Source organism: Sus scrofa, chromosome 13, assembly GCF_000003025.6.
Source record: "Sus scrofa isolate TJ Tabasco breed Duroc chromosome 13, Sscrofa11.1, whole genome shotgun sequence".
Lineage (NCBI taxonomy): Eukaryota > Metazoa > Chordata > Mammalia > Artiodactyla > Suidae > Sus > Sus scrofa.
Genome location: NC_010455.5, coordinates 121,905,967 through 121,925,084, shown reverse-complemented (window position 1 = coordinate 121,925,084; position 19,118 = coordinate 121,905,967). Strand labels below are relative to the sequence as shown.

At 46.5% G+C, this 19,118-nt stretch overlaps 1 protein-coding gene across 9 annotated transcripts in view; it reads left to right on the top strand.

Annotated features, from left to right (window-relative positions):
- The window catches only part of ABCC5 (ATP binding cassette subfamily C member 5), an 89,288-nt gene that overhangs the window by 32,817 nt on the left and 37,353 nt on the right, over positions 1 to 19,118 (top strand). For 8 of the 9 annotated variants that reach the window (XM_021069932.1, XM_021069935.1, XM_021069938.1 and 5 more), the window contains 9 exons: positions 94 to 267; positions 1,450 to 1,597; positions 3,995 to 4,143; positions 4,815 to 4,922; positions 8,535 to 8,891; positions 13,360 to 13,431; positions 16,325 to 16,449; positions 16,568 to 16,640; positions 18,484 to 18,687. In XM_021069932.1, coding sequence (XP_020925591.1) covers positions 94 to 267; positions 1,450 to 1,597; positions 3,995 to 4,143; positions 4,815 to 4,922; positions 8,535 to 8,891; positions 13,360 to 13,431; positions 16,325 to 16,449; positions 16,568 to 16,640; positions 18,484 to 18,687 — 1,410 coding nt within the window. Of the gene's footprint in view, positions 1 to 93; positions 268 to 1,449; positions 1,598 to 3,994; positions 4,144 to 4,814; positions 4,923 to 8,419; positions 8,892 to 13,359; positions 13,432 to 16,324; positions 16,450 to 16,567; positions 16,641 to 18,483; positions 18,688 to 19,118 lie in introns of all 9 variants that reach the window. The other variant, XM_021069939.1, reaches the window with a different exon arrangement.

Sequence of the window (19,118 nt, the reverse complement as noted above, 5' to 3'; positions counted from 1 at the left end):
CTCCTTTGGGTCCTTTCTCTGTCCTTCATCTTCCTCCTGAGACCGTGGCCTGCATCCTTTCAGCATCCTTTCACTGCTCTTTGTGTCTCGTAGCTCATCAACCTGTGCTCCAATGATGGGCAGAGGATGTTCGAGGCAGCCGCCGTTGGCAGCTTGTTGGCTGGAGGACCCGTTATTGCCATCCTGGGCATGGTTTATAATGTAATTATTCTGGGACCAACAGGCTTCCTGGGATCAGCTGTTTTTATCCTCTTTTATCCTGCAATGGTGAGTAAGCCTCCTTATCCTAGGTTGGCAGCTTCTCCTCAGATGAGTTCCCTCCATTAGATTGTGTATAATAAGCACCACTGAGGTATCACATCTTTGGAAATTTCCCGTAAGCAGGCACTTGGTTTAGAAATGTCTGGAAAGAACTAGACAGGGAGTTCCTGTCATGGTGCAGTGGAAATGAATCCATCTAGGAACCATGAAGTTGTGGGTTCGATCCCTGGTCTTGTGCAGTGGATTAAGGATCTGGCGTTGCCGTGAACTGCGGTGCAGGTTGCAGACGCAGCTCGGATCTGGCATTGCTGTGGCTGTGGTGTAGGCTGGCAGCTGCAGCTCCAATTAGACCCCTAACCTGGGAACCTCCATATGCCGCAGGTGTGGCCCTAAAAAGACCAAAAAAAAAAAAAAAAAAAAGAGCTAGACAGTGTTGAGTGCATACAGGCAGAATTTTGACTTCAGAGAAAAGTCAGATGAGACTTTAATAAAGGCAGTAGCTCTTCAATGAGATTAAAAAAGGAGTATGGGAGTTCCCATTGTGGCTCAGAGGAAATGAAACTGACTAGTATCCATGAGGACGTGGGTTCGATCTCTGGTCTTGCTCAATGGGTTAAGGATCTGGCATTGCTGTGAGCTGTGGTTTAGGTCGGAGATGTGGTTGGGATCTGGCATGACTGTGGCTGTGGCTGTGGCTGGCAACTGCAGCTCTGATTAGATCCCTAGCCTGGGAACGTCCATATGCACAGGTGAGGTCCTAAAAGGCAAAAAAAAAAAAAAAAAAAAAAAGGGCGGGGCAGTTGGGGTGGGTGGGTGAAGGAGAAGGTCAGCAGGTCACATAGGAGTGTGAGCGTCACTCCACCTCAAGTAGATGCTGACTGATAGGCTCTCCCCTCCCCTTTGGTAGCATAGATAGCTGTGGTTTCTCTGAGGATAAGTGCTTACTTGTCTTTACTCTCTTACAAAGAGATAAGTATTAAATACTACTTGATGGTCATTTAAAAGACCATTAATAGATCACCTAATAGACTTTAATAGATCATTTTAATAGACTTTTATTAAAAAGAAGTACAACTACAAGATTCTCACTTTATCATAATCTTAAGGGGATTTATTTCCCACAAAGACTCAGAGAGCTCTTAAATCCAAATAAGCTCTGACTTGGCATGACATCCTTTTTCCTTTTAGATGTTTGTGTCACGGATCACTGCATATTTCAGGAGAAAATGTGTGACCATCACAGATGACCGTGTCCAAAAGATGAATGAAGTCCTTACCTACATTAAATTTATTAAAATGTATGCCTGGGTCAAAGCATTCTCTCAGAGTGTGCAAAGTAAGTTTAAAGACTTTGTATGTGTATATGGTAGAAAGACTTCCTGGGCTTCTTTGCTTCCTGAGCACATTAGCTACCGAAAATCCTCATGACACAGGATCATAATGTCTTAGGTTCTTATACTATCTTATGAGCTTTATGTTGATAAGGATCTTGGAGACTGGCACCCACAACCTCATCGTACAAAGAGGAAATTGAGACCTAAGAAAATTGGGATTTTTTTTTTTCCCCCAAGATAACTCAGCTGGGCATGAGTAATTCATTCATTTTTAGTGGTCCCCCCCACCCCGTACTCTCATCCAGCTTATAATTTTCTGGTCTGGCCATGACGACATCACAGAAAACAGTATCAGGTAGCTGCTGAGAGCCCTGCCCCTGCTCCCTCCATGGTGGGAGCACGTACACCACAGGAGGGTGGGTACAGGATCCTGAGGACAGTGCCAGGGGGAAGTCAAGACAGCTGGACTCTGGGCCCTGCCCTGCCACTCATGCACAGAGCTTTCTTAATTTTTTTTTTTCCAAATAATTGATTTGTATCTAGTCACAGGGTTCTCAGTGCCTGGCCCTGTCCTAATCTGTAAATTCGTTGCAGACATAAGCATGTTGTATGTACATGTCACAAAGCTTGGAGGAATAATTACCCCAGGCTGGGCATTTAAGAAGATCTCAACAAAAGTTGAAATCTTGAGCCTTAAAAAAGGTGAAATTTCAAAGGAACACATTTAAAGGCACTTTAGAGTTCTAATAAGTAGATATAGTTCCATTAAAACTTAATTTAAATATAAAAGATAGGGGCTGTAGAGTTCCCATTGTGGTTCAGCGGGTTAAAGACCTGACATTGTCTTCATGAGGATGTGGGTTTGAGTCCTAGCCTTGCTCAGTGGATTAAGATCCGGTGTTGCCTCAAGCTGTGACATAGGTCACCCATGCAGCTCGGATCCAGTGTTACTGTGGCTGAGGCATAGGTCATAGATGTGGCTCAGATCTGGCGTTGCTGTGGCTGTGGTGAAGGCCAGCAGCTGCATCTCTGATTAGACCCCTAGCCTGGGAACTTCCATATGCTGCAAGTAAGGCTGTAAAAAAGGAGAAAAAAAAATAAAATATATATATATATATCATCTGTGAGCTATCTTGAATACATCCCAGTTTAAAAGTTTGTGCAATTTGGAGTTGAACAGAAATGCAGTTATTCAGATCAAAGAAGCTGTTTTATTTCCAATGCTTGGTTTGAATAAACTTTCAGGAACGTTGTGTCCACTTCATAAAATTTATCAATTATGAGTCGTCATCCAGAGGAGGGTGATCACTCAGACATGTCCAACAGTCTGTTAGGCTCCCTCATCTAGTAGTGGGTTTATTGATAATAGTATGGAGCAATTGGGTGCTGCTAACAGGACATCTGCCAAGCGTGTTGTTGGCAGGGTCACTGCTGATGGTCCCTTCTGGCTCTCAGATCCTAATTTTCTGTTTCATAATCTTCTTTCTGAGATTCTAGTCATCTTTCATCCCCTGGCTTTGGTCTCTTTACCTATGTATATTAGCTTGAAAAGAGCATTCTTGCTCATTATAGACTTGGGCAAGGCATATGATAAATGTTAAAGCAATGAGTTGAATTTTTTAAAAAGTATGACTTAAAAAAGAGCTGACTCTAAAGGCAGTTCCCAGTGTTTGAGGCAGTGGTGATACCTTTAAGGTCAGTGCATAGCCACATAGAAGAATTGGTTTTATGTTTAGAAATTTGTTTGAGAACACCTCACTGCTTTGTTGTTGTACTTTCTGTGTCATGGTCTTTAGTACTCCCTCGTTGCTCTGTTAATAAGGTTGTCAATTTTGCAAATAGAAAAAAAAGTCCTGCTTACAAAAATTATATTTCACTCATTTTCTTCCATTTATCCTTACTGTTTTTTGGGTGAAAGGCTTTATCCTTGCACCAACACACAGTAGGCACCCAAGTAAATCTTACTTCCTTTTTAATTCTCTGCTAGTGTTGTATAGTCTTTCCTATAAGTACCTAAACCAGGAATAAATAACCCAGGCAAGCAAACAAAACTGCTAGTGGCAGATACCATCAATGTATGTGTCCTTACATAAGAAATCTGCAAACAGAATCAAATGACGGCAGAAGATGATCTTTGTACTGATATGCAGTGACTGTTTTCTGTTCAATTCATTCCTGTGACTCGATCCATTTCAGACCTCAGGCTTGCATGCCAGCTTTTATGATCGTAGTTGATGGTCATATTGATCTAGTGTTTTTTTGCATCATAGCTGTTACAGGGTCATTTTAAAACCTATAGTGGCTGAAGATCTACCAGCTATTCTTTGGTGACAAAGGAGCAATACCCCAAGGTTCCTTTCAACTTGCTTTTTAGAAAGTGGCTTGTTTTTTATTCTTAGAAATCCGAGAGGAGGAACGTCGGATGTTGGAAAAGGCTGGGTACTTTCAGAGCATCACGGTTGGTGTGGCTCCCATTGTCATGGTGATTGCCAGCGTGGTGACCTTCTCTGTTCACATGACCCTTGGCTTTGATCTGACAGCAGCACAGGTCAGTGAACCCTTGGGGCTTGGGGGCCGTTTAGAAGTATCACATATAGAGAGAGCCGCTCTGTTACTGGATTTGGATTTTTTCATTTACACAGTTCATCCGAGAAGTGGAAGAGTGGGGATTTAGCCCTCGTGCACAAAGAGTGTACAGGTTGTTTTTAGCCAACCCGACTTTGGGTTTAATTCTGAAAATACAGATCATCATTTGGTTCAGATTCACTGAGAACATTAATTGGCATTCTTATAAAAACTCGACCTTTGGAGTTCCCATCATGGTTCAGCAGAAACGAATCTAATATCCATGAGGACACAGGTTCGATCCCTGGCCTTGCTCAGTGGGTTAAGGATCTGGCGTTGCCGTGAGCTATGGTGTAGGTCACAGACAAGGCTCAGGTCTGGCTTTGCTGAGGCTTTGGTCTAGGCCGGCGGCTATGGCTCCAATTGGACCCCTAGCCTGGGAACCTCCATATGCCGTGGGTGCAGCCGTAAAGAGACAAAAAAATTTAAAAATAAAACAAATAACTGGACCTTTAGAAAGACACATCTGACTGGTACCAACACTTGGCAGTCAAATTGCAGCCCTCTGTAAATCTGAAAGGCAGTTGATGATGTCATATTATTTTAGTTGCATACCCTCATCAGGCTCAGTGTCTTCTCTTTTCCTGTTTTCAGGCTTTCACAGTGGTGACTGTCTTCAATTCCATGACTTTTGCTTTGAAAGTTACACCGTTCTCAGTAAAGTCCCTCTCAGAAGCATCCGTCGCTGTCGACAGATTTAAGGTAAGTGGCTCCCTTCCTGCCTCTGTGTTAGGAGCCGTCTGTGGCCAAACCTACAGCTGCCTTTATTCCCACGGGCCACATGGGCTGGCCGCGCTTGGCTTTTTTCACCTTTAGCTTTTTGGCAAGTTGGTAAGAAAGGGGGCAGTGGAGGAGACTCAACTAAAGGACCTTTTCAAAGAAACAAGAATTTTTACCTTTCACAGACTGCCTAGTTCTGGGCTCCCAAAATTACAGTTGCCCTTCAGAGCTAGTCCTTTCTCCTTGGACCTAACATGGTTATGTGTTAAAACTCACTGGGCCTTCCAGTTAAACCTAGGCTCCCTTAGAATAGAGTTGAGCTGTCAGGTGACTATTAGCTTTTTCTCACCTTCATCTATATCTACCTCTACCAAAATGCTGTCAGTCACAGGCTCTTTTTGATTTTTTTCCCTGCCCTGTGGTTGCCACTCATGATACAGGGAATGCAGTGACATAGGAATAGTCCTAAAACTAGTTCATTTTGAGAAGTGCAGTTAAGTACGTATCAGGGTTTTTTTCCCTGCAGATGGTTAGTTGATTATGCCTTGACTGTTCTTTGTGCCTTCAGAATAATACAAAGAGGTGATACAAGAGATATATATTTGGGAGGGTAGAGAGAGGTAGGTATTTGAAAGTGGCTAATATTAAAAAAAAAAAAAAAAAAAAAAAAAAAAAAAGGAACAGCACCTATGCGGCTGGACTCTGTTGACAAAGCCATTGTGCAGAGGAGCTCCGCTAATCCTTGGCTGGTGAGACCAAGGCAGGTGCCTTGAAGGCTCGAGGCTCAGGTGTGGGAGGGATTGATAGCATCACCTTAGATGTTCAGGAGAAAACAAACTGGGTTTTCCTCTTGAAGAGAATGGAGACTAGCTTCCCAAGATTTATATGTTACTTGTTCACAATTAACCAGGTGAATTTTGTTTGGTCAAGAAAGCTAGTCCTCAGAGTTCTCGTCGTGGCTCAGTGGCTAATGAATCCAACTAGGAACCATGAGGTTTCGGGTTCGATCCCTGGCCTCGCTCAGTGGGTTAAGGATCCGGTGTTGCCGTGAGCTGTGGTGTAGGTCACAGACACGGCTCGGGTCTGGTGTTGCTGAGGCTCTGGAGTAGGCCGGTGGCTACAGCTCCAATTGGTCCCCTAGCCTGGGAACCTCCATATGCCGCGGGTGTGACTCTAGAAAAGACAAAAAAAAAAAAAAAAAAAAAAGAATGCTAGTCCTCAAGAATGTACCCCTAGCCCCTAGCCCTCCTTACCCCATCCTGACTGCTAGAAGACAAGACTCAGAACCACGTGAGGAGAAATGGTCTAATTATAATCAGAGATTTATTTTGCAGAACCCACAATATCTAGTTTTGAAGAAGACAGGTGTTTTGACTGTGAATTTGTCCCCCTATCTGTGTCTGTCCTTTTCAGTGAATGGCTTTGGTGGCATTTTGGTTGAAGGAATAGGAATTTATAGTACAGATTTGTTTCTCCCCTTGTTTCTCTAGAGTTCTGGTCACTTACTAGTGAGACCTTGTACTGACAAATGGCTTTGCACATTATAGATCCTTCTTCTCTTCAGGAAGCTTCAGAGTTAATACTTGAAGCAAAATTGCCCACAGCTCTATCTTACGTCCCATGAGAATGAGTCACCTTCTAGCTAATTCCTGGCAGTCTCCTCCTCCCCCACCTCAACTTCTAGGAGGATGATAATTCTGATAAGATGGCCACCAGTATGTGCCAGGTTTAGCAAATAAAAACACAGGATACTGAGTTAATAATTACCTGGGACATACTTACATACAAAAAGATTACTCATTGTTTATCTAGAATCAGCACTTAACTAGGCATCTTATATTTTATCTGGCGAACCCGATGTGTAGTTCCCTCTTCCACCCAAAGAATACACCCTGAGTTGGTTGTTTCCATGAATGAGAGTAGGGTTTGGATGGTCAGTGTCCTGTGGTCAAGTTGAGGTTTGTGGTTTAGGTCCCTCTAAGGCTCTATTGTCCTGGCAGGAGCAAATCCAAGTAGGTATAAGATCAAGTGTTGTGAGGCCCCTGTGTGGCTCAGCATGTCTGGGCAGAGTGGCCCGAAGCTGCGGTCCTTGAAACTGCGGTCCTCCTGGAGGAGTGTGGGGCTGCAGGGGCCTGTGGGAATGGAAAGCTGGGATGAGCGGGCAAACTAGAGGCACTAGCATAGTTTCAATGGTCCACGAGGCCTAAAGGATGCTTTTAGTAACTCTTTAGGAGAGAGAAATGATAGGAATTCTGTTGGCTTGTGGTTTCAGGCTGTGAGAGTGGGCAGACTCTTTGGCTCGTTGTTCTTAGCCAAGTCTGTCAGGAAGGTTCTGAACACACAAAATCAATGGCTCTTTTCAGAAAACTAAACTTGAAAAAAAACCTAAATTTTTAAAAATGATTGCCCCAAAGGGAAGATTATCTAGGAAATTTAGAGACATGACACTTCTGGGAAGATGGGGGGTTAGGAATGGATGGGAGATATGGCAATTTAGGGATGAAAAGTGCAAGTTTAGGGACGTTTAGGAGTTAGGAGAAGGGTCTTGCTCTCCCGGAAAGGGATTATCTGTTACATTCAACAGCACCTGCCAACTTGAGTGAGGGGTTCTCGGTAGCTAAGCAAAGAAGCTTGCACGAAAAGTCATCTTTTCTAATGTTTAAAAAGGATTGTTTTTTTAAATCATATTGGGAATCCAACTGGCATAGCCCCCTGTAGAGACGATCTTTGGGTTCAGGGAAGTGTCAGAAGTGGGTTCAAAGTCGTGGGCACATGTAAGTCCTGGGCTAAGGTTTATTATGGTCAGTGTTTCCGATCTCATTGCAGAGACTCTTAGCTTTTGAAACATTGCATTTGTCCTCCCCTGACATAGCTCAGTGGGATTTGGGGGAGGAGTGGGAGGAAAGAGCCCTGCTTTCTCCCCAAGGATGTGTCTGAGGGCGATTCCCTTCCCTTCCATGCTAGCCCTTTGAATTCTCACAAGTTCCGAGGCTGGACTTGGAAGACGTGAGAACGTGTTGGTGGGAAGATGTACTCTGCCGTTGATAAAACCTTAGATGTTCCTTTCTAACCGCAGTCAGCTAGGCCTGGTCGCAATCGCACGTATGCCATGTTGTGCCTGAGGGAAGGGCCCAGGCTTGGGGGTTCTGCAGGAGTGGTTCGGAAGGCACACGGAGTGACGAGGGTCTCTGCAGGAGAGCAGCGTGCCCTTGGGTTTTCCTGCTTGCCTTTTACTACCTGCTCCTCAGCAACTCATGAGTGAGAACAAGGGGCAGCATACTGGCCAATTAAATTAAATTTCCTCTGGTCCACATTAGACTGGTGCAGAAGGGAAGGGTAGTTTAGCATGTGACCTGTAGCATAGAGTGCTGGGTCAGTTGAGGAGCCCCCCCATCCCTCCTGAGGGTGCCCCCACATGCCACACCCTCTCCGTGGGCCTGAGGCTGGGCTACACTAATGAGCTACCTTTTGCCCTTCAGCTTCCTTCCACTGTATAGCCTGATGTGTTTTGCTACGTGAGTGTACGCCCTAGGCTTGTCTCCCTGGTCTTGATCCAGTGTCCCATCTTTGCACCTCTCTCACAACTCCTATCAGAGTTTGTTTCTAATGGAAGAGGTTCACATGATAAAGAAAAAACCAGCCAGCCCTCACATCACGATAGAGATGAAAAATGCCACCTTGGCATGGGACTCCTCCCACGCCAGTATCCAGAACTCACCCAAGCTGACCCCTAAAACGAAAAAAGACAAGAGGGCTGCCAGGGGCAAGAAAGAGAAGGTGAGGCAGCTGCAGCGCACTGAGCATCAGGCGGTGCTGGCAGAGCAGAAGGGCCACCTCCTTCTGGACAGTGACGAGCGGCCTAGTCCCGAGGAGGAAGAAGGCAAGCACATCCACCTGGGGAACCTGCGCCTGCAGAGGACGCTGTACAACATCGACTTGGAAATCGAAGAGGTAACCGCCTCCTGGGTGTCGGTTCTGGCGGGAACAGGCAGCCGCCGTTCCTTTTCGCCAAGGCCTTTGTGGCCGGGCATAATTCTGAACCAAAGGGTAGGTCTGGCCAGCTCCGCTTCTAGAAGGGATATTAACACTGGAAGTGAGTAACAGCCGCTCTCATGAGATGCTCATATTACAAGCAAGGAGATGAAACATTCAAGTGGATTTTCCATGGTTTTGCCCAGAATGGATTGGGTTATTCCAGTTGTATGTGAGGTGCACTGATTATGTCTAGTTATTACAACTCTGTGTGAGCTTCTCATTAGCCCTGGGCCGTGCGTAGCACAGAAGCTGGCGTACAATGGGTGTTCTCCGTGAAGCTATCATCGCCAGTTCTATAGTAACTATTTAATTTTAATATAAGTAAAGGATCAGTAGGATATGTGATGTCATGGCCCAGGTAGCACAGGACTAGCGTCTCCGAGTTCCTTCTGGAGAGAGTGGCTGTCTCAGACACTCCAGTTTCAAGGTGTTTATAATACAGAACATGATGGGAGCCAGCACCATGTGGAGAGCTGTGTCATCCAGAGGGTCCCACGTGTATATGTAGCCACACATTCAACAGCCTTTTTTGAGTGCCAGCTCTAGGCCAGGCACTGTTGTAGGGCTGGGAATGGAGCAGCAAAAAAGCCAAATAGACAAAAACCCCTGCCTTTCCAGAGTTTATATTCTGTGGGCAAAGATCAACAGCAAATAAGTAAAAGGTATTGTATGTCATATGCTTCTCAGGACCGTGAAGAAAAGGGGATAGAGTACTTGCATGCAGGTGTGGTTGCAATTTAAATAGGCTGCCCAAGGAAAGGGGTCACTAAAAAGTAGTAACAGGCGGAGTTCCTGTCGTGGCTCAGTGGTTAACGAATCCGACTAGGAACCACGAGGTTGTGGGTTTGATCCCTGGCCTTGCTCAGCGGGTTAAGGATCTGGCATTGCCGTGAGCTGTGGTGTAGGTTGCAGACGTGGCTCCGATTCCATGTTGCTGTGGTCTTGGTGTAGGCCGGTGGCTACAGGCTCCGATTCGACCCCTAGCATGGGAACCTGCATGTTCCACGAGAGCGGCCCAAGAAATGACAAAAAAAAAAAAAAAAAAAAAAGTAATAACAGGCATAGTACCTTTTTTTTTTTTTTTTTTTTTTTTTTTCAAATGGCTGTACCTACAGCATATGGAAATTCCCGGGCCAGGGACTGAATCCGAGCCCTAGCTGCAACCTACACTAGAGCTGTGGCAATGCCACATCCTTTAACCCACTGCACTGGGCTGGGGATGCCTCTGCAGTGATTTGAGCCGCTGCAGTCAGGTTCTTAATGCACTGCACTACAGCGGAAACTCCCCATAGTACAATTTTTACAAATGAAAGGCTTCTAGCAACCCTGTGTCAAGCAAACCTGTAAGTGTTTTTCTAACTGCATTTGCTTACTTCATGTCTCTGTCTAATTTTGGTAATTCTTGAAATATTTTAAATCCTCAAGCAGCAAAAAGACTACAATTCACTGAAGATTCAGATGACGGTTAGCATTTTTAGCAATAAAGTGTTTTTAAATTAAGATATGTACATTTTTTTGACATAATGTTATTGCACACTTCATAAACTATAGTGTTAATACAACTTTTATATGCATGGGGAAGCCAGGGCATGCATGTGACTCACTCTATTGCGATATTTGCTTTACTGCGGTGGCCTGGAACCAGACATGTTGGAGTTGGCCTGTATTTGAGCAAAGCCTTGCAGTGAGCCATGCGGATGTTGGTAGGGGAAGAAGGGTGTTCAGGCAGAGGGAACAGAAGCACAAAGGCCCTGGGTGTGCAGCATGCCTCTCACAGGAGCAGAGTGAGCTTGGGAGAGAGGAGTGGGTGCAGAGGGCAGAGAGCGTTGGGGTGCCAGAGCCTCCTGCCATGACTTTGGCTTTACTCTCAATGGAGAGTAGAACCCATTGGAGGGTCTGGAGGAGAAGAGTGATGCGCTCTGACTTCTGTATGCAGAGAATCATTCTAACGTCTGGATTCAGAAGACTGTGTAGGGAAACAAGGAGGGAAATGAGGACAATCAAGGAAAAACATAAGGTTTCCTGGGTCAAGGGTGGTGGTGATGGTGATGAGGTGGTAAGAAATATGCCTCTTCACGGTTGGAAGTGGGCTCGGGGTTCTAATGCTGTGTGAGGCATGTTTCACAGATCCAGAGCTGGACTAGAGGGAAAACAAAAAGCTCCCAGCTCTTGGAAGCTGTAGACAAGATGGGGACATGGTCCTCAGTGAGTCCACCTGAAACCACTAGCCGGGTCATCAGCGGAAGGTGCTCAAGTCAGCTTTTTTTTTTTTTTTTTTTTTTTTTTTTTGTCTTTTTGCCATTTCTTGGGCCGCTCCCACGGCATATGGAGGTTCCCAGGCTAGGGGTCGAATCGGAGCTGTAGCCACCGGCCTACGCCACAGCCACAGCAACGTGGGATCCGAGCCACGTCTGCAACCTACACTACAGCCACGGCAACGCCGGATCTTTAACCCACTGAGCAAGGGGAGGGACTGAACCCGCAACCTCATGGTTCCTAGTCGGATTCGTTAACCACTGCGCCATGACGGGAACTCCTCAAGTCAGCTTTTGACCTCAGTTAACCTTTACCAGCAGGCTTCTCATTTAATAATGATTATCTTGATTGAGGTAACTCTATTACCTTGTGAAACAGCTGCATTAGAGGTTTATTCCTTGTAATCAGCTGAAATTTACTCTTCTCCTTTCTATTTGTTGATCCCCCTTCTGCCCTTTACATGACAGACCTTTAGCTATTTGAAGAGATACCACGATTCCCCCCAGCTCCCCTCCTTAGGGACGGGGAGGGAAGTTAATATCTGCCCGATGTCTTCTGAGTCCCCCCAGGCACTTACTTCATTGTTGACATCTTTAGTTACCACTGAGTCATGGCACAGAGTTTTCTCGATTAACCTGCAGGACCTGAGCAGCCTCTGAGCCTGTGACTTGGTCTCCTCACCACTGGGCTGTAATCTTTCAACCTCCAGACCATGTCAAAAACTTTGTCCAGCTTTTTTCTTCTCTTTTTTTTTCTTCTTTTTTGTCTTTTTAGGGCTGCATCTGTAGCATATGGAGGTTTCCAGGCTAGGGGTTGAATCAGAGCTGTAGCCAATGGCCTACACCACAGCCACAGCAACACCAGATCTGAACCATGTCTGTAACCTACACCACAGCTCGCGGCAACAAAGGAGCCTTAACCCACTGAACAAGGCCAGGGATCAAACCTGCATCCTCATGGATCCTAGTCAGATTCGTTTCTGCTGAGCCATGATGGGAACTCCTGTCCAGCATATTTTTGCGAAGCATCAGACACTGTGCTTGGTCTTACTAGGACAACTCTTTCCCTCGAGTTGCTCAAGGCCCAGTTAGAGAGACTGTTCATTTAAGTAATGAGACTAAGTTCCCCCCATTGTCAAGTGCTGGTGGAGCTGGGATTCAAATCAAGACCCATCTGCCTCCAGAAGCCATGCTCTCTCCACACCCCTTCCCTCCATCCCTTCCTTGCTGTGAGACTTGAGGCCCTAGAGGGTTGCTGAACAAGTGGCCTTGTTAAAATCGTCTGTCTGTTCTTGAAAACTTTTAACACTGCCCATGGAGAACTCATTGTTTTGCATGAGGCTATTCAGTACATGACAGACTTGGTTTTCAGTTTCCCACTTGCATGTGGGATTGATAGTAAAAATACGCCCTCAGATTCTTGGAAATGTTTTGTAGAAAAATGGAAAGAACAGTGCACATAGTTTTTATTGAAAGTGATTTATAGACTCTGGAGAAAAAAAACCCACATAAAGTGAAAATAAAATAATTTTCAAGAGTCCTATCCTCTCCTCCAAAAACAACAATAAAAATAAGCAAATTATCAGAGTTCCCGTTGTGGTGCAGTGGAAACGAATCAGATGGAACCATGATGTTTCGGGTTCAATCCCTGGCCTTCCTCAGTGGATTAAGAACTTGGCATTGCTGTGGCTGTAGTGTAGGCGGCAGCTATAGCTCCGATTGGACCCCTCGCCTGGGAGCCTCCATATGCCATGGGTGTGGCCCTAAAAAGGAAAATAAATAAATAAATAAATAAATAAATAAATAAATTCTCAAAAAGCTTAGGTTACCAACGAAGTAGGAAAGGGGCTGGGACTTTTTTAACGTGATACGGGATACCTTAATGTGCATGGCATTTAATTTTTCCAAAAGGCTTGCACATCTGTTACCCTAGTGCATCCCCATGGAAACCTTATGATGTGGGTGAATGACGAGGCATAGAAGTGGTACATGACTCTCTGGGTCATCAGGACAACAGTTCCCATAGTGAAGGACTGTCATTAACTTTTTTTCTCAAAGAAATCAGATGTCCCAGAGCTGAGTGGTCAGTAGTCCTTTAATGACCTTTCTCTCTCATATGCTTTGTCCAGGGTAAGCTGGTTGGAATCTGTGGCAGTGTGGGAAGTGGAAAAACTTCTCTCATTTCATCCGTTTTAGGCCAGGTAAGATATCGTTACTATCTATGGCACTTTCTGCTTCTTGCTGTGGATTCTGCTTCGCAAGCGTCTCAGGAAAAATGAACTTAGTTCCTGAAGACAGTCAGGAAAGGTAGAAACAGAATGACCCTTGGTCTGTATCACGCCCTCCCACTCCTTGCCCCCCACGTTCCTACTCCTTAATGACAGCCTTGTAACCGGAAGGGGGCTCGGTGGACACCTGGTGAATGACCGACAGATCCCCATCTGGAGTCACTTGTTTCTTATGCCTTCTTTTGCTCGGTGCCATAGGTATGTCAGGGGGGTGTTGGGAAATGTCCCTAGGGAAGGGATGGACACACTGTAGACGGAAAATGTGGAGCTGACCAGCCTCACCAGCCTCCCTGTCACAGAGAGAGAGTGCCTTTGGATTTGATCTAGAAGCAAAGACCCACTCCATTTTCAACCTACCCATTGAGACAACTGTGCCCTCAGGGAATCCATGGTCTAGTAGGGGAGCGAGGCCTTTTAGACACATAAGCACAGCACAAGACAGTGAGTGAATAGCGCTCAGAGGATCCAGCAGAGGGCTGTCAGCATTTTGAGTGGGGCTTGTCCAGCTAAGACAAATTCTTTTACTATGTTTTAGAACCAAATAATCAGAAAAATAAAGCACATCCTCCCCAAACCTCCAGGTAACTGGATTTAAACTTGGATTAAACCAGCTTTATTTATTTATTTAATTTATTGGCTTTTTAGGGCCATACTTGCGGCATATGGAGGTTCCCAGGCTAGGGGTTGAATCGGAGCTGCAGCTGCCGGCCTACACCACAGCCACAGAAACGCAAGGTACAAGCCACATCTGCGACCTACACCACAGTTCATGGCAACGCTGGATTCTTTTTTTTTTTTTTTTGTCTTTTTTTTTTGTTGTTGTTGTTGTTGTTGCTATTTCTTGGGCCGCTCCCGAGGCATATGGAGATTCCCAGTCTAGGGGTCGAATCAGAGCTGTAGCCACCGGCCTACGCCAGAGCCACAGCAACGCGGGATCCGAGCCGCGTCTGCAACCTACACCACAGCTCACGGCAACGCTGGATTCTTAACCCACTGAGTGAGGCCAGGGATCGAACCCGCAACCTCATGGTTCCTAGTCGGATTCATTTCTGCTGTGCCATGACGGGAACTCCTAAACCAGCTTGATTTATATGGTTGAAACGATGATAAACTTCAGATTATTCCTCCTGATGGATGAGGTCTCTGATTCGTTTATCTAATTACTAAACAAGTGGGAGAAGGGGTTGGGGAAGATTGTTTTGTACCCTTCTGTCTGTGGAATACTTTGTCTTGTCCAGCGTCGCTGTCACAGTTGGTGGAGTTGTAGCTCTCCTACAGAGAGAGCACAATGGTGTCCAGCCTGGTCTGAGGAAAGCTGCACCCACACCATCTGGAGGGGTGGCTCCAAACCCCACCCCGTTCTTTTTTTTTTTTTTTTTTTTTTGTCTTTTTGCCTTTCCTTGAGCAGCTCCTGCGGCATATGCAGGTTCCCAGGCTAGGGGTCCCATTGGAGTTGTAGCCACCGGCCTATGCCAGAGCCACAGTAATGCGGGATCCGAGCAGCATCTGCCACCCACACCACAGCAATGCCAGATCCTTAACCCACTGAGCAAGGCCAGGGATCGAACCCACAACCTCATGGTTCCTAGTCAGATTCATTAACCACTGCGCCATGACGGGAACTCCCCCACCCCCTTCTTTATGAAACTGTACTATGCTTGGGCTCAGCCACCGGTCTTCATAAAAAAGCCAAAGTCCTCCTCCTAGGTAATTTCTGATCATCAGCTTTAAGGGCCAGTGATGAGAGACACAGGCAGAGTAAAGAGGAAGGAGGGTTGGCGGGCAATCATTCATGGAAAATTGAGTGGGTCTTTGCTTCAGGATCCAGTCCTGACAGCCCTCTCTCTGACAGCGAGGCTGGGAACACCTGTCCCCTCTTCTTCAGAGTTTAACTCTCTGCTGGCAATCCATAGTGTGGGGTGTTTGTGTTGTAGCAGCCAGAAGAGCCGGGTTTCCACAGTAGGCCTTCAGTGGGTTTCTGAACACTTTTGAGGGCAAATCAGAGGGCTTACCACTTTGTGGGCAGTTGATACCACTGTGTTAGGGTCTGTGTGTACACAGTGCATTACATGTTTGAGATTATAAGCTTGTCTGTGCAGCTTGGTTAATGAAACTCTTTCAGAGCTATAGCATTCCTAGCCCAAGACAAATGTCTACTCCTAGTCCCCAAAGGAACCCTGAAGAAAGATAAAGTGGGTCTGTTGATTCACGTCAATCACTGCAGCTGAACACCATTCAAAGCACGTGGCTCATCGTGTAGTCTGTGCATGTTGGAGGGTGGGTCTGTCATCATTCTGTAGATAGGCTATAATACTAGTAGATGTCTAACTGGAATCCCCCTCCCCCCCAACCCCGGTCCTCATTTTACAGAAGCAGCTGATCTAGCAACTGCCTGGATTCATTCTGTAGATGAGTTGGCCTGCCCTCATCTTGAGGCAGGGACTAGCTCTAAGTCCTCACAGCATCCTCCTCTGGGGAATTCTACAAGGGCCTTCTGCTTGTGCTTCCTTTAATTACAGCCTGCAGCTAGGAAGAAAGTATAGTAAAGAGCTTATGTGTTGCTGGATGAAGTATTTGTTCATTCAGGCCATAGGCTATGCTGGGCCCCCATCCCACATAAGCACAAACTTGATTTCTTTACTGCTGTAGCTCTCTGTAGAACAAAGGTGAGGTCCGGATTTGGGTTCAAAAAGCACCCAAGGAAATTGCCGAGACTTTCAACTCAGTTCTGGAATGTGGGGGGTTCTGTTGGCTTAGAGCAATGGTTTTACGTTGTGATGCCATCAGATGGTGTCTCTCTCCCTAGATGACACTTCTAGAGGGCAGCATTGCAGTCAATGGAACCTTCGCCTATGTGGCCCAGCAGGCCTGGATCCTCAATGCCACTCTGAGAGACAACATCCTCTTTGGGAAGGAATTTGATGAAGAAAGGCAAGGAATGTTTGGTTTCTGACATGCTTTCCGTCCTGCCCGTGAGACACGAGGTGGCCTAGGTCACCAGGCTCTCCTCCAGCCAGGTCCCTGATGCGCAGTCTCTTTCTGTCCTCAGATACAACTCTGTGCTGAACAGCTGCTGCCTAAGGCCTGACCTGGCCATTCTTCCCAACAGTGACCTGACGGAGGTACGAGCCTTGTGCCCCTGCTGGGCACAGGGGTTTAGCAGAGGGGATTCTGGAAGATGGGTGGCAGGACTGTGCCAGGGCTGCACCAAGGCTGCCTCCTTGGAGTGAGAGGAGAACCTACATGGGGAGTTTTGCCTTTGTTTTTTTTTTTTTTCCTTTTGTCTTTTTAGGGCCACACCTGTGGCATATGGAGGTTCCCAGGCTAGGGGTCGAATTGGAGCTGTAGCTGCCAGCCTATGCCACAGCCACAGCAACGCCAGATCCTTAACCCACTGAGCGAGGCCAGGGATCAAACCCGCGTCCTCATGGATGCCAGTCAGGTTTGTTAACCACTGAGCCATGATGGGAACTCCTTCACTGGGACTTTAAGCTAGGGACTCATTTGTTCCTCAGGGCAGGGGTAGCAACATGACCTGTTTTAAGCACATAAACATTTTAGGTGTCATGTGGATTTTAAGTGAAGTCCCATTGTTGGTTTGGAGTTCATGTTTTCTTCACTGTTCATTTTTAAAATCATAAATCAAGCATGTGCCTGTGGAGCTTCTTCCCTGAACTTTATTCTGCCAAGCTTCTTACTTGCATGTGGACTCTGGGGAGCACTATCCCTTTAGAAAGGAGGAAGCCTTTGCACAGACCGCCTGTCTGTGGGTCTCTGCGCTAGAACAGTTCCCAGGGGCTTGTCCTTAGAACTGGCTCTTGCCCTTCAGTGTTGACACTCGCCTCCCATGACCTGCCCCGGGGTCTCCAGGCCTGGTTCTTTTTATTCAGCTGACTTCAGCTAAGCCCTCAAACCAGATTTGGTGAATGGTTTAATTAGTTTACTGGTTCTCAGATCCTGGTCCCCTGATTAGCAGCAGAGCAGCAAGTCGCTGCACTGCAGATTCTTATCCCCACGGAGACCAACTGAATCAGAGACGCTAGGGGTGGGGCCGTTCGATCTGTTTTAACAAGCCCTGCAGGTAATTTTCATACATGGTTTTATTTGAAACCCTCTGAATTAATTAGATTTTTTTAAGGACAAGATTGTTTAAAAATGCAAAGCCAGCTGCCATTTGACAATTGATTTTTTTTTTCATTTGTTCATTCAGTAACATTTATTAAGTGCTCATTATGTGCTGGCTACAGGTGCAGAAACTGCTGGAGGAACAGGGAATATAAAAGATTAGGACAATAATCGGTGACCTCAAAAAGCTGACTTACAATTGAGACATCCTGACAAATAGGCACATAATAAGCTGGTGAAAGAGTCCCCTTCCTTTTGGGTGTTGGTGGAGAAGAGGGTGAGGGAGGCCTCACGGAGGAGAGGACGCCAGGGCTGAGCAGACAGAGTACAGGAGAAGGCACGACAGTGGTCGTGTGTGTTTATAATAGACTCACAATTGAAAATGGCTTAGAACCCAGGTTTTGGATGGGGGACTGACGACAGAGGCTGAGGGCTGCTGATAAGCCAGGTGGCAAAGGGCCTGCTTTGTATGCCATCTTTGGGGCTTTAGATTCTGTCCTCTAGGACCCTAAGCAAGGGTGGGACACGGTCAGCTGTGTGTTTTGGAAAGATCGTTCTGTCTGAGGAGAATGGATAGTAGTGGGGTGTCAAGAGGGCATGGCAAGGCCAGACACAGGATTGATTCATAACCCAGGTGGTCTTAGGAGAGAGGAAGGCGTCTGGGCTGATGCCCCCAGATCTGGTGTGGGCCCAGGAGGACACAGAAGCCCTTCATCCAGGTGGCGAAGTCAAGAGAAGGGGCTGGTTTGGGTGGAAGAGAAAAGAGGTGACTGGGTCAGTGGCTGAGCATGGTTCTGGACTTGAGATGGAGGCTTCCCTCTGCTGTCTGGACTCCTGTAGATTGGCGAGCGAGGAGCCAACCTGAGTGGTGGGCAGCGCCAAAGGATCAGCCTCGCCCGGGCCTTGTACAGTGACCGAGACATCTACATCCTGGATGATCCCCTCAGTGCCTTAGATGCCCACGTGGGCAACCACATCTTCAACAGTGCCATCCAGAAGCACCTCAAGTCTAAGACGGTTCTGTTCATCACCCACCAGTTACAGGTATGGCACGTCCTTCCCCAGGCTGCCCACCTTGACTTGGGAAGTCAGAAACAGGGAGGTAGGCTCAGTCCGGATACCTCTGGGGCTCTTTGAGGTCCCTGGGGTCACTTCCCCAACAAATAGCCCCCTGTCTCATTGTACTAATAAGGCTTGTGGTACCAGATGGCCATCTGGATCGGATCCTTGGAGCATGTTAGCTTCTGCATGTAAATCAGTGAGTAAAAGGGCTGAGAGCAATAGGCTGAAAGTGGAGTTTGGTTATGAGAGAGTTTGGAAAGCGTTGTGTTAACATCTATATGCAAGTGGGAACTGTTTAGGGAAAACAATCTCTTCTCCCTCTGTCATTCCACCACAAGCAGCCGCTTCAGAGAGCAGCTCAAGGATATTTCCATCTGCCTTGCATATGTTGTCAAGTGGGGGGGACAACCCCC